At 41.1% G+C, this 14,814-nt stretch overlaps 1 protein-coding gene across 3 annotated transcripts in view; it reads left to right on the forward strand.

The window, feature by feature from the left end:
- Positions 1-639: 639 nt before the first annotated feature.
- The window catches only part of LOC109626685 (caskin-2-like), a 52,734-nt gene continuing 38,559 nt past the window's right edge, over positions 640-14,814 (forward strand). For 2 of the 3 annotated variants that reach the window (XM_069517390.1, XM_069517393.1), the window contains exon 1: positions 4,191-4,422. In XM_069517390.1, coding sequence (XP_069373491.1) covers positions 4,329-4,422 — 94 coding nt within the window. In that variant the 5' untranslated portion in view covers positions 4,191-4,328. Of the gene's footprint in view, positions 762-3,967; positions 4,423-14,814 lie in introns of those variants that run through there. The other variant, XM_069517392.1, reaches the window with a different exon arrangement.

Raw genomic sequence — 14,814 nt, forward strand, 5'->3', positions numbered from 1 at the left:
GTGTGGAATTGGCTGCAGGGTCCAGGGTGGTCCTGTGCTTTTATTCTTTTAACAATCTGTGGTCCCGTGCAGGGAGAGGAGGCAATTAAATGTCCTATATGTTGACAAAAACTTTTACATGCAAATTACAGAGAGGGTAATAGTCTCTTCTTTGTTAGAATAAATTAATAAATGTTTAAAATAAATTAAAATGAACAAGAAAATAAACTTTAAACTTTAAATGAGAGGCAGCATCCTCACATTATTTGAGTTCGTATACTATTTTATCATTTCCTCTTCACTATTAAACTTGTTGTGATCTGTCTGTCTGATCCCAGTTATCCAGAAATACGATCCATCAACAAAACTGTCAAGTCGGTCGGATTTAAGAAGTAATAATAGTTGCTCGATTCGCAGAAGTTAAGTCAATTTGCCTTCAAAATAAAAGCCTTGCATTGGTGGCAGGCAGCAGTTGCATTAAGATTGATGCTCACCAGTTCCAGAAATCCACCGTAGACATTTCTGTTTAAATAATTCGCTTATATGCAGATGGTAGCAGATGACGGAACCAAACATGCAATAGAAGAAACAAATGTCAATTAAAGATTTTTACATCTTGCAGGAACGTTAATGAGTCGGGCTTTACTTTGAAGGTCCCTAACGGAAACTAGTGGTATTTACCCAGGTCGGTTGTTGCTCGCTCCTCGGTCTCGTGCTGCCCAGCGCTGGTTCCCTCAGTGTTCCGTCAATGTGTCCGTCAGCACCTGCACCGACCACAACAGGTGAGAGCCTCCATCTCTTCATACACGTTTATTCTGAAATTAAAAAAAGCTGAGGGAATCGAACCCCGGGTGTTGTCGTACTGTCAGTGGCTCGGGACCGACAGACGGACGCGTGTTTCGGAGCGGGAGCAGCTTTCTGACAGTTGAGGGCTGACAAGTTAGCGAACGACCGAGGCGACGCGTTCGATACCGTGAACATGGCAACGGACGAACTTTAAAGAGTAACGTGTTCAGAAAAAACGCCGAAGGCCTGTTTTCACTTTCCCTAACGCTATTTATTCAGCTGGAGCCAACGCATGCGGGATTTGTGCGGAGCTTCCGTAAATTTCTCTAACTACACTTCAAAGGACAAACTATCAAAGCCCTGTCATGTTTTTACAAACAAGCCAATTCTTAAAATCACCAGACACAGCACCTCTTTTAAAGAATACGTAATTCTCTCACCTCATGTGTCATTATCAATTTATAAACAACAGTGATGATGATTTCAATGTCTTTTTTTTGTGGGTGTGTTTATTCCCTGACACCCAACATGGGATTAAAGTGCAAGATTTGAGACTTTGGTCTGATATGGTCTGCATGATTGAACTGAGCGTCTCCTCTCTCCCCTTCTTCTCCATCCACCTCACCCCCCCCCCCCCCCTTTTGGTTCTGCCAGAGGTTTCTTCCTGTTCTTCCCAATGCTTGCTCATCTCGAGAACTGTTCTCTATAATATTGCACGGTCTTGTCTATTATTAAGTGCCTTGATTTAAAGTATGTTTTATTTTACCACTTGCTCCATCCATTGACTATCAAAGCCCATTTTGGACTTGTTTATTTTCTGACTCGTGATAGTGACGGCAGTAAAGCTATGTAGTTGTTTACTGGCTGGCAAGGTGCCTGGCTGGTTTTAGCTCATATGTCAGTGCAAAGACATGGATTGGCATCTGCTGCCGGCCTACACTGCTGCACGATCACTGTCCTGAGGAATAACTGAACTGAACTGAACTGTCTTAACAGTCTCTACCAGCCTGGAAGTCGAGACGGCCTCCTCGTGTTTTTGACTTGCAGACTGGTGCCCGGGTTGAAGAAGGGTGTTTACCTGAGTGGGTGTGTCGTGTCTGTTGGGATGACAAAGGGAATAGTAATGCTTTTGAGGATTGCAAAACAAATTCAGCTGAAATTAAAGACTGCTTACCTAGGAACAAGACAAACAGACTCCTGTTGTAATTGGGAGGCTGTGTGACTCACTGAAACAGTCCGAGTGATGTCTCACTGCTAGAAACAGACAAAACCCAGAGGGACTGTTTTACCCCTGCATGGGAACATTTCTTCTGGTTATTTTGCTTATCGACAGTGTTATTACTCCATCCGTTGTCCCATGCGACTGGGATTTCAGCTGAATTGGTTCTGAAGCAGCAGTCATCTGTGCCTCGCTTTTCCTTCTTCGGAGTGAAAAAACACAGAGATAAGTTGGCAGAGTGCCAGACACAGCTTGACTGAAAAAAAATGCTTCCTTAAATTTCAGGAGGAGTGTTATCAATGGACAGAGTCCTCATTCCTGAACGGGAAGAGTAACAGATTAGCTGCGCACTCCTGAGGGACTGCTTCCTGGATCTGAGAAAACAAACAAAAGTTGGGTCGAAGGCGTAATCCTGACATCATTCATCCATCAAAAACTGTTTTGATAATCACTATCAGGGCATAACACTTCAGCTTGGCACTCATGCTGTTGAATGTGCTGCACTGATTGGTGGAAAATAACTGTTTGTCATTTGTCAAGTAAAAAACGACAACAAAGAAAACATTCTCTGGTACAAGCTTTTGAAATGGCACTATTTGCTATCTCGAATATCTTGTTTTGTTCTTTTGATCAAACAAAGGGAAATTTGAGCATGGCACATCATGTGCTGGGAAACCACTATTTTCTGACATGTTAAAGACAAAGCCAGTGGCTCCCAAATCCAGGGACAGGCAGAGAAGAAGGGGCTGTATATTAGAACGCAAATGTCCAAGTCAGTTGCTGCAGACATTTTCCAGAGTTTGTCCTTCCAGCCTTCAAAAATGAAGCCCATGTGTAGGATAATGTCCGGAGTATTTACCGTGCAGCTAACATGCAGCATATGTGAAACTGAAAAACATAAACAAACAAATAACAGGATAAGAAAGATTTGGCATACACATAGAAGACACCGACAAAGATGTCGACTTGGAACGTCAACAAGATTTGACAGTTTTTTCAGGGTCGATGTGCTGCGAACAAAAACATGTGATCTCCACAGCGGAATTAATACATTATGTCCTCTCCCCTGAATGCTCTACCCAGAAGTCACTCCTTGTCTGAACGCTCTGGAGATTTTCTGCTGTGAACGCATACGAGTCAGACGATCGTCTGTTGCTTTCTTCATATATGAAAGGAAAACTCTGGATAATGTCTGGACTTTGTGCCTTCACAATTTTGACCTGCAATGTCTTGTCACTGACTCAGTGTCAGCTGGGATTGGCTCCATCCCCCCACCATCCTAAAAAGCTGTGTAGTGCACTCACTAGTCAATCAAGCCATGTTCATGCAAATATAGGTCCTGTCTGACATGAAAGATGAGGCAGAGGCTGCTGGTGAAGTTGGTAATATGTTCATCTGGTTGTACAGTGGATTTTCTGTGGATTTCCCTTTATCGTTGCATTGAAAGCTAGCATGATATGTTAGCACAAAAGTAAACTATGTTGTGTGTCCCAAGCAGAGGACTGTGATTGGTTGTTGCAGCACCAAGCAGTCTCACATTAAGTGTTAACGCAACATGGACGTGTGAGTTTGGCATAACACCTATGTTCTAATGATAATAATTTATATAGCACCTTTCAAAACAGCTGTTACAAAGTGCTTCACAACGTACAATGTCATTTAAATAAAATACAGCAAATGGTATAATACATGATCTAAAATAGAAGACAGCAGATAGAAAAATAAATAATAATTATATAAATTACATATAATAATTTGGCTAAAATATATCAGAAGAAAATGATAAAAGAAATATAAGTAATCTCAAAAAAAGATACGCTTTTGATTCTCTGCCACAGGAAACATTCTGGTCTGTAATAAAGAAGTTATGAGGTCTTACATCATCATATAGTGATGAAAAAACACTGGGTTCATAATTAAGTGATTGAATGTATTTTTCAGTGATCATAGACTTAAAGTGATTTCTCTGTGTCTTCTTTGTAGAGTAACGGCAGGTGTGGCTGCTGCCTCCAGGTTGAAAGAGGCAGATTGTGAACATAATCTCAGCCCTGCAGGCAACTGACCCTCCAGCAGTTCTACTATAAGTCCAAGATGGATCCACACTCCAACAACGTGAGGCAGAAGACCTCCTGGGCCAGTTTACCTCATGCCCCCTCTCTCTAGCTGCTGCTGAGGCTCTGTATTCACAACACCACCTCATGGCTGGATTTCAGCATCTGTCTGTTAACTTCCTGACAAACGTTTGATGAACCCGTCCGCCTGAAGGAGCATTAAAAAGTCAAACAAAAGTGACCCAGGCGGCATACTGTGAGCAGTTAGTGCGTCTGCGGTTGAGTCTGTAATCATGGGGAAAGAACAGGATCTGCTGGTGGCAGTGAAGAGCGGGGATCTCCTGCTGGCTCACAAGCTTCTCTCCAAAGTCAAGTGCAACAAAACCAGTAAGTATGGAGCCCGCCGAGGGATTGTTGGTTTTCTACTATTTCGATGCAATGTTGTTATTTTCCGTGCTCTAGGCCTGGGAGTATGATTCTTTCCACTGTGAAACAGAACAAAGATAGCAGAGCCAGAGCTATTGCCAGTGGCTATGTTGTTGCTTCTAAACCAAGTGCAGTTTCTTTGTGATAACCACAGGATCGGGTTCAGCTGCCGACCACATAACACAACCCCCCACCGCAGTCAGGTCAGGGACAATTTGAAACTAAGTGGATTCAAACAGCGGCACAACACAGACTAATCTCCTAAATGCAGACCCCTGCAGCTTGCACATCTTGCTGTGTGGGTTTTAGGGAGCTTTCTTCTTTCAGTGTTCCTTATCTGCGTAGATTCCAAGTCAGACGACAAGCGACCTCTCTTTACAGTAGCGTTGTCCCAAATGACAGGGTGCTCCCTCATCCAAGCCCAGGGAAAGTCAAGGCCAAGCATGCTGTGAAGTTGAGCCTCTGTTTGTGGCGTTATCTGTTCTGGGCTTTCATCAGCATTGCTGGATGCTAAATGACAAGCTCTGAGAACAAAGCTGTGGCTGTCAGGAAAAAGCCTGTTACACACTACACAGACAGTGAGAGCTGCTTGGCAGAGAATATTGAAAGTGATATTGTCTGTTTTTGTTCGGCTGTGTGTGTGTGTGTGTGTGTGTGTACTTTGGTTTGGGAACAATGAATGGCAGACAATCTGGCTTGGAAAAGTGAATGAGTAATGTTCTCTACTGTTTTATAAATTGCCATCAAGGTGCCCCTGAGCAAGGCACTTCATATCTTTTTGAAGAGCAGCACATGAAAAATGACTTCTTCATTAAAACAAATAAACACATAATGAAATAGGTACATACCTATTTTAATCAATAATTAAATTATTTGAAACAGGAAAAAAATTAAGTTATTAACTAACAAAATGCATGACTTGAAAAGTCCAGAGTTTGCATTTGAAATATTTGAATTAGTTGAAATGGCAGTGTATATATATGTGAGCGTATGAATGTGGATTCAGTTTAAGTGAAAGCATGTGAATAAAGCTGAAGTGTCCATTTAAGAACTAGTTTAAATGGAACTGCTGTAGGGAGTTGTACTGTAGATTCAGCAGAAATTCAAGTATAAGTTCATGGAAGTAGAATTGATAGATTTGAGTGCCAGTTGAAGCAGATGTCACATATGGCAGCAGACACATGAGCATAGAAAGCCATAGACAAGTTCCACCCTCTGCCATTTCCACTGCATGGGGGGGAGCCACAATAGCAATCAGAGAGATCAAAAGTGCTTCTTTCTGTTTTGGTTGTAAGATGGCAGATGCACGTAGTATGTGCCATAAATCAAGTCGTTTTTTTTCTGCATAATTACATACCCAGTGGCAGACAGAATTGTGTAGCAATCTAAACACCAAATCATAATTCTCTAGTGGTTCCCTTATGATTACACTCAAAGCCTTATGAGAGTTTAAGTGACATTTTGATTACAAACAAAACTTATTCATTAGTGAAAATCCTTTGGAGAGGTCAGGTGCTTTTTAAGCTGTTGTACTGGTGTCAGGCCGACATGCTGGACATTCCCAAGGCCCCAGGCTAAGCCTTGGGCCGGGGCTGGGTGCAGATGGAGGAGGGAGGCACCTGCCCTGGGACTGCACTCTGAAGTTGTAGGGAGTGGCAGGGGGTCTTGGGGGTCAGGGAGGGAGTGAGCATGTGGAGGACAGACATAAACAGTGCTGGTGAAAAGGGGCATCTGGTCAGCTGGTCTGACTGGATGCATAGGATTTAGGGTTAGAGGGGAGTATGATGTAATCTTTGAGTTACATAATAGAAAACTCACACTTCCATAATGTAAGAGAACCTCGCATATAGTCAAGTACTATTTTTTCAAAGTTGAGAAAATGACCAATATTCAATAATTGCCTAGTTTGGTATGTTGCTACTGTATAAGGTGCTTCCTGTTCCTTCCTTATCTGGTCAGTGGTTGAGATTGCTGATTGAAAGCTTCATCCCAGTATGATGCTGGAAAAGGTTGGAGTCTCAAAAGCCTGAAATGTTAAGTTGTTTTATTCTTTTCTTTAAATTAGCTCCTTATTGAAGTCATGCATTGTAGAGTCTCTTCTATCCATGAATACCAACTGTGCCAAAAGTAAATGAGTTCTTCCCAGTCCTCATGCCCCACCAAGTTTGGTACTTTTTACGTAATCCTACTTACAAACAGACAAACAACCAACAGACAGACATGTCTCCCTGATGGATGTAACAAATACCTCTTTTACACCAAAATTAGCAGGTTCATGCAGGTTCTTTTTAAACATGGGCACACTGCGATTGAATTTTTTTTCCCTCAGTGTCCACGTCCCAAATGCTCCAGAAACTGAAAATCTCTTTCAACTCACTTTCTTGCCAGCATTGCATCATTTCATCATGCACGAAAAAAAAAATGCTGTTGCACATTGTTCCCAAGATGTAAAAAACAATAAGTACACAAACATTTATCGCTGATAAGAATAAAGCGAAGAATAAGAAGGAGGAGGAACAGGATGAAGCCAGAACTGATAAAAACCTGTGTCTACTGTGTCATTTGTTCGGGAGTGAATGCTGATTGTATCCATTGCCATAGCAGACAAAAGCCAGATGTTAGTGGGTGTTCATGAGTTTTTTGACCAGTGGAAAAGGGGCTTGATAATATTCAGTCAGTGTTAGCATGCTTACATAATAAAGCAGAATGGGGGGAAAAAAGAAAACTTGTTGACTTCAAACAGATGCAGTTCCTATCTCATCTTGCTTTAAATAAAGAGATTTGGAATTTTAAATAGCAAATATTAGCATTTGCTAAAGAAAGATATCATTAATAAACCAGCATCAGCCCCTTAACACAATTATGTCTACAAAGCAGTTGCTCTGTTAGGTGCAGGAACCTGACTGTAGTGCAGGCTGGAAGATGGCAGAGGAGACTTGCAGTGTCCTGAGGGGATTAGCAGTGCTACTGTAGCTCGCTGATGGACGGGAAGCTGAGATGGGAGGTTTCTTCTCCAATCAGCCATCTGCTGACATCAGGTTGGGTGCTCAGTTAATTTAAGTCGCCTTACAACAGTCTCCCTGTTTTTGCTTAGCTGTTGCAAGCTGTCAAGTCAGGTGGGTAGCGGTGTGTATACTGAAGATACAGTGGTTACACAGAAGGCTGAGGCTTCTGTTCGCTATTTACATTCTGTTGCATTTAGAGTGACAGCTTGACTCGTAAAGTCATCTTGCCCCAAGTGTTCGCCTCTCACACACTCTTGACTTGGCGTTGCCTGAAGAGGGTGTTGTTGGACCCTCCCTCAATGGGGTCCATTAGAGACTAGAGGTTCTTCAAAGCCTCCGTGATTACAATGTCTTTTGTTGCAACACATGCTCTCTTTCATCTTGACCCGCAGCCCAACCCTCTCTTCTGTCACGGTAAATACAAGGACTTTTGGTGATTCTCAATGGACAGATGGACAAAGAGCCATGATACAAAGGCAAAAGATCATATTTGAACATCTATTGTGTTGGCCATTTGAGCCATGCATACTATATTGATGACTCAGAACTTCACAAATCTTGGACACATTTTTAGACACACAGCTGACACGCAGTAAGCCATCGAATGTAAGGATGGCAATTTAAGCTTAGTAATTCAGCTAGTTGTTTTTAGCATATCATAAATACATTTCCTCTTTTTTATTATCAGCAGTGGCCCTGATGAATGCTTTTGGAAAACCTTCTTGAAATAAAACTACCCAACAGTTTAAAACTTCGAAGATTAATTAATTGACGCAAGCATTGCCAACTGTTTCTGTTAGTCATCAGGTATTAGATTTATGGTCAGTGGTTAAGCTTTATCATAATGTTATATGTTAGTCCGACAATGAATTAGCCTCTTGGTGCAACGGGCCAATATTTTGGGGCTGCTGGTGTAGACTGTGGATATCCAGACTAAGACTCTTTCTTCCGTTTGGTGTACACTGTTTAAAATCTGGTAAGCCCACATGAGTCAAGTGTTTCTCTACCCAAAATACAAAGAATGATACCTGTTGGCTGATCTCTGTTAACAGCTATCTGCATGAAAGCCAATAAATACATGTGGACCGTGCATTTTTGTCAATGTGTTCCACCACTTCTGCTCTCTACAGGGACTGTTTACCTGTGGGGAACCAAAGCCTGCTTAAATGTGATTGGTTAAACTAGAAAGGAAACGCCTCCATCCCAAAATTCTTGATCCTTGCTTACAGATTGCACAATGCACTGGGCACTGTTCATCACCATAGGTCAGAAACAGAAGAGGAGCTTGAATTGGACACTTATCTTATTGAGAAGCCAATGAAAAAGCTAATAAGTGTAAAAAAACTGAACTGATTTCTTAAGACATTCAGTGCAGGATATTCTTTTTGCAGATCCGTCTTTTCCTCAGCAACACCCTCACCCCTACCCCCACCTATTATCTTGGCCTCCCTCCTGCCTTCATTCCTTTACCTTGAATTAGGGATAACCCATCTGGCCGAGTGTCAGATTAGAAGTCGGTAAGACTTAAGAGTACCTAAGAAGAGGTGTGTACATGTATGCATATGTGTGCAATAACAGTATGAGCATTATCTATACACATACACTGTATATACTGCACATGTCCAAACACATCCATGATTATCATTTTTTTCTTTAGTTTTTAAATTCTGTAGCAGCAGTGTAATTTAAGTTGATAGCCCAATAGCAAACCTTCTAACTGGGCTAATCAGCCTTCTACTTAAAAGCCAGACAGTTGGTTAGCAGCCAAGCAGTGTGTGAACTACTCTTGCATGGTATCAGATACACACACACACACACACACACACACACACATACACACATTCACACACACACACACACAAATACACATTAATCCTGACCCCTTTCCTCCTGACAGATGGGGTAGCCTGTCTAGGATTGTCGAGGAAATTACTGAAGTAATTAAGCTATGTGTATGTGTATTTGCAATCCACAGTTTCATTTGATCTAAGTGTTTTATGTATTTCTCCGGGGTGCACATAGTTGAGTCTGCTGCTGATCTTCATTTAGCACCATTCTTTTTCTATGTTATTGAAAACAAGCTGTCAGTCAGGCAGGTGAATGAATGTAGCCTTCAGACTGTGAGGTACGGTGTCACAGAGTTCTGCCCTGCCTCTACATGCCCTGTATTCATATGTTTGGATTTGGCTCTGTGATAAGACGGATACAACAATAACAAAAAGAAGGATATTTGTAGGCGGCCTACTTTGAGTTCTCATGGAAGTGGTTTTATGCATGTAAAGACAATGATAATGTTATTGTCTGACAAGGAGGTTTTGTTTGTGTTCTTGCACAGCATATGTGTTTGAGGAGTGTGTCTACCTATCTGGAATTGGGCTGTGTCGGTATCTCTTAGAGCTAATGAGAAACAGCAGGAGAGTTTGGTGTTGGCTTTGATCTTCTACATTATCTCAGTCTTTTATTTTTTCTTTCATTTATCCCTTCATTTAATTTACCTGTTCTTCCCATCTGTGAGCCTGAATTGTATGCAATTAGAAATCACCATGAACAACAATCAACTGTGGTGGCTCTTCATATCACCTGGCTTTGTAGTTTGATAAGTGACTGTGCCTTATAATAAGACACTATTCAGAGAGTCTTGGATGATACTTCTGCTAACAGATCCGTGTGTCTATGTTATGCAAACAAGGTGAATCAGAGAGCGCTTCACTGATGTTTTCAGATTTTCAGTGCAACCTTTTTTTCTATTTGTTTTTGCTTATCTGACTTCTCCGCAGACCAAAGCAGGGTGTATGAAGGTTTTTAAGATGTTGCATAAATACATCCATTGAAAGCTCTGGATAATTTTAATCCAGTGGTTTAATATCATTTGTTTCCTTTACATGGTGCTACTGTGATAGTCCGCCATATTCTAATTTGTCCTGGCAGTTTTAACAGCATAAGAGATCTCTAACTTGGTGTGTGCAGCGCTATTTTCAGCGATACTTGTTGCATGCTCGCTTGCGCTGCCATTGTACCTTGTCCTCGTGCTACTGTGAGCTACCGCATGCCTGTGCTATGGTCCATAACGTTTTTTACTGTAAGCGCAGACAGTCAGACGGACCTCATAGTATCAGCTGCAGTTGTGGCATGAAAGCTTGTCTTTCACTCAGTAGTCTGTGTACCTGTCACTCGTGGCATGACTGTGAGCTTTGTGTGCGTGCACCCCTGTTACTGCCATAGAGGTTATTGCTTTCATGAGTATTGTTTTCACGAAATTTGGAAGAGGGATGGTGTATGACCTAAGGAGGAACCCATTAAATATGAGTATGCGAAAATCCCAATCTGATTTAGAAACCCTGACACAAATGCTATGATAAAAGCAGATTCAGTTATATTGATAACTGGGCTGGTATAATTAATGCCAAATTAATGTACTATTTCTCCGACTGGCTGTTGGAACTACCTGAACAAATTTGAGTGGGACAACACATTGGTGGACCCGTGGACTGTCAAATATTTATACTGATCCTGGACCCTCTCTTTATAGGCCCTCTCTGTTTGCCTGCTGCTCAGGGTGTTAATTTAAGTTTGCTTTGTTTGTCTTCAAGGATTGGGTTCACTTTAACAACTCAAGATCTGATCAGGGTAACAAGACCATGAATCTGATCAGACAATCAATACCAACCGTTCATTATAGTTTACATCACCTGATTTTGGTTTGTAACAAAAATATCAAGAGTTAGTTCCGAGCCCTGTTTGTTTTGGCTTTGTGTTTCATTGTTTTGAGAAGGTTGGTTGAGGTGAGTCAAGTATTAACTACTCTACTCTGTAGGTCTTGGGGTTTGATAAGACTAGAATTGTCCAAGAGCAGGGATTATCCTTTGTGCTAAATGAACCTTTAAGTAGCATGTAACATTATAGGCAAGAGTGTATTGATCCATGCCTCTTTGGCTAAATGAGAAATGTAATGAATTTTCCATCCACGTTGGAGTGTGTGACCTCATGCTGGTGTTTGCCTAAGTCCAATAATCACATGACAGATCACTAACTAGCTGCAGGGGTTGAGTGAGAAAGTAACACAAATTGATTGTTTTTTTACTTCAGCAGCATGATCAGATATGGCCTCAAGACTTAGATGCTGCCCACTATTTTAAAATGAGCAGCACTAGACGTCTTTAGAGCTCAACACATTTTGTATTTTGTCAGCCGGTAATGACGCAGCAGATGACGAGTCGAACTTGACTTCATTTTCAACACTATAAAACTAAACAAATTTAGGGCGAGGAACCCACGGTCATTAGTGAGATGGAGAAGTGCCGCACACAGCCGACACTGTACAACAACTCTGTAGCATCAAAGAGCAGACAGTGATGAGACGGCATAAGCTGGGCGACAAATACACGTTTTCCAGGCAGGTGAACTCTTCATGAACCTGTGTCATATTTCCTCTCATTACAGCCCAGTCCTCCTCAGTAATAGCTGCAGTTATGGGAGAGGGATTGGTTTCTGCCATTTCTCGGTCACCTTGCTGCTAAACACAGAGCAGAGAAATAAAAAGGGAATTGAATATCTCATTAGACTAAAATGGATGGTGTTTATTGTTTCTTTGTGTGTTTGCCGTCGGTTTAATATAATTATTGATTGTTGCAGACTTATAAAATGTTGGATTGGAGCTATGAGTCTCCTTGTTTGAATGAGGACATTATGTATTACACTCTCAGTGTGCTTTTGGAGGATAAACATCTGTTAAGGCAGTATCCTATTATAGTAAACATGTGTTTTACCCCTACTGTGCTCTAATTTCAGAGGAGGTTTTCTGGTTGTAAATGTGCAATTTGTAACTAACATGGAAAACAGATATTTTCAGAAAATGTCTTGGAAATAATTAGGAAACTGTGTGTGTAAAATAAAGCATCACCTTTACCTCTATCACCATTTGTACCAAAAGTACATTAATGTACCCCAAGCACCCCAATTGTACATCCTGGACAAAAAATATCAACTAAGGCAATGTTGAGGAAAAATAATTTCTAGCTTTTTTGCATTTTCTAATTTGTAATTGTTTCCTATGCACTGCAATCCATGTCACTTCACCATCAGGGGCGTTGCAACAGGGTAGGCAAAGCAGGCAATTACCTGGGGCCCTGAGCTAATGGCTGATAATGTTAGTCCAAGCAACCACATCATCAAGCTTTCTGCTTGGTTGGTTTGGTTGAAGACTAGAATGTTTGGATGCATGTACATGATGTGCCTGGGATAGTGGTGGGGGTTTGTACTTTGCCACTTTACTATAATTTATGTGTACACAGACTATGTACTTTGTTTAGAATTCTGATAGCCTACCAAAGGAAAGGTTTGAAGATTGTAATGATATGGTCCCTTTTGCCTGGGGCCCCCAAAGTCCCTCAAAATACCCCTGTTCACCATAGTGTAACAGTGGAAGTTTTAAAGAACTGTACATGGTATGTCAAAATCACTACCTGCTCATGGGTAGACCCAGGACATCTGTTCATAAACAAGATGATGGCAAGTGGAAAAAAAGAGCATTCTGGGCTCAGAGTAACAAATAATATACCTTATCATTCACCAGCTTCCAATTTGTATTTCCAAAGTACATGCAGTATTTGCAAGAGCCAGTGAGAAGAGTTAAATTTTCTACCACAACATTAAAAAAATATAGTAAAATCTAATATTGCGGTCATGATGGCTGGCAAATTTATATTGTCTTTCAGTTCAGTATATAGCATCATATTGCACAATCCCAGGTGAATGTTATCAACACCACCGTTTCAGTGAGAGAGCCTCATGTGAAGTAGACAGAGCACATGGAAATAAAGGACTGAGTGGGTTAAGTCAGAGTAAACAGTGAGTGGTATGTAAAGTGTTTCATCCCTAAGGTGTAGGGTTGAGACATGTTATGTAATATGAAACCGGCAGGTGTGTTTACACTTGTTAATAGGAAGTATGCACATGTAGCAGTGCTGTTTTATGTGCACAGACACACACACACGCACAGACACGCACATGCATATAAACAGCAACGCAATACATCACTACAGATCATCTGTTTCATTTTCACACTGGCTCATTGTCAGCGAATATTGAATGTGTCTGACCTAGTTGCCAGCGGCACCACAGGAGATTATTCTCTACATTTTTAACAATGGAGCAAATTTATTGGATGATACATCCCGGGGCTGTTTTGATGTTTAGGGTTTTTCTCAAGACCTAGTTCCAGCGTTTATTCTTATAGCAAACGATGCAGCAGTGAAGCAATTGATGAAGAATTGATGACGCTTAAGTGTGTCACTCTGTGAATTTGGTGTATTTGTATGCCCCTGGGTGTTAAATGTGCACTGTTTGTCTTTATCTCCTCTATAGTTTTAAGGAATACACTGGTACATTGCAGCACTTGCACACAGACCACAATGTTTTTTACAGTTCGTTGTAAACACATGGACACACGCATGTCAACCACTTTTGTTTCCATTCACAGTACAACTCTCTTGGTATAAGGTAAAACAAAAGGCGTTCTGTCGCAGGTAGCACTGTGTCAGGAAGCCTCATTTGGCTGCAACTCACTCACTTATTTAAAGACTGATGCTGAGTTTTGCTTTAGGGCTTTTTTTTTTTTGCCTCTGCAGGCAGCTGTGCGGGGCCTCCATTCACCCATCTGCATTAACATGCATTACATATCAGTCTACGACCTAGCAGGATTACAGATGATTACACTTGACAACGATATACCTTTCTGACAGACAGCACCCATATTCAACTTCAGTTCGTATTATATGGCAGTTTAAACATTTGCTTTACAAACTCAGAATAGCACTAAGCAAAGTGCTTACCTCCTCCAAGTTCCAATCGTGAAATTAAATTCAAGCAAGCCTTATAGCTAATGTACACACTATGGATACAATTAATCCATGGTGACAAATACAGAAACCATATCGTGATCTGAGTAGTAAGTGTCCCAGACTCTAACGCTGAGAAGTTCTTTCCTGTTCAGATGTACATTGTGTAACATAATCAGTCATATCGGGACTTTACATACTGACAAAGAAACCACATGTAGATCTGCTAGAACTTTCAATATACTTTTAGAATGGCTTAACCCTTTTTCTCTCTCCTCTGTGACCTGACTACCTGTCTTCAAACATCCAGCCCATAATTCAGTCAAATAATCTCTCAAGTGTCGTGGGTCCTGGCGGGGATATGTCATCTTGATGACTTTTTTTACTAGAAAAGTTTCACACATATTTGCCAGTCCGATCTGTACAGATGTGTTTGTGTAATGTCTGAATTGTGTGTATGTAGTAGTTGTAGTAGTGTTAGTATGGTTGTATTTTCACATTATTCAATCATG

This window comes from Paralichthys olivaceus, chromosome 21 (genome assembly GCF_024713975.1).
Source record: "Paralichthys olivaceus isolate ysfri-2021 chromosome 21, ASM2471397v2, whole genome shotgun sequence".
Classification (NCBI taxonomy): domain Eukaryota; kingdom Metazoa; phylum Chordata; class Actinopteri; order Pleuronectiformes; family Paralichthyidae; genus Paralichthys; species Paralichthys olivaceus.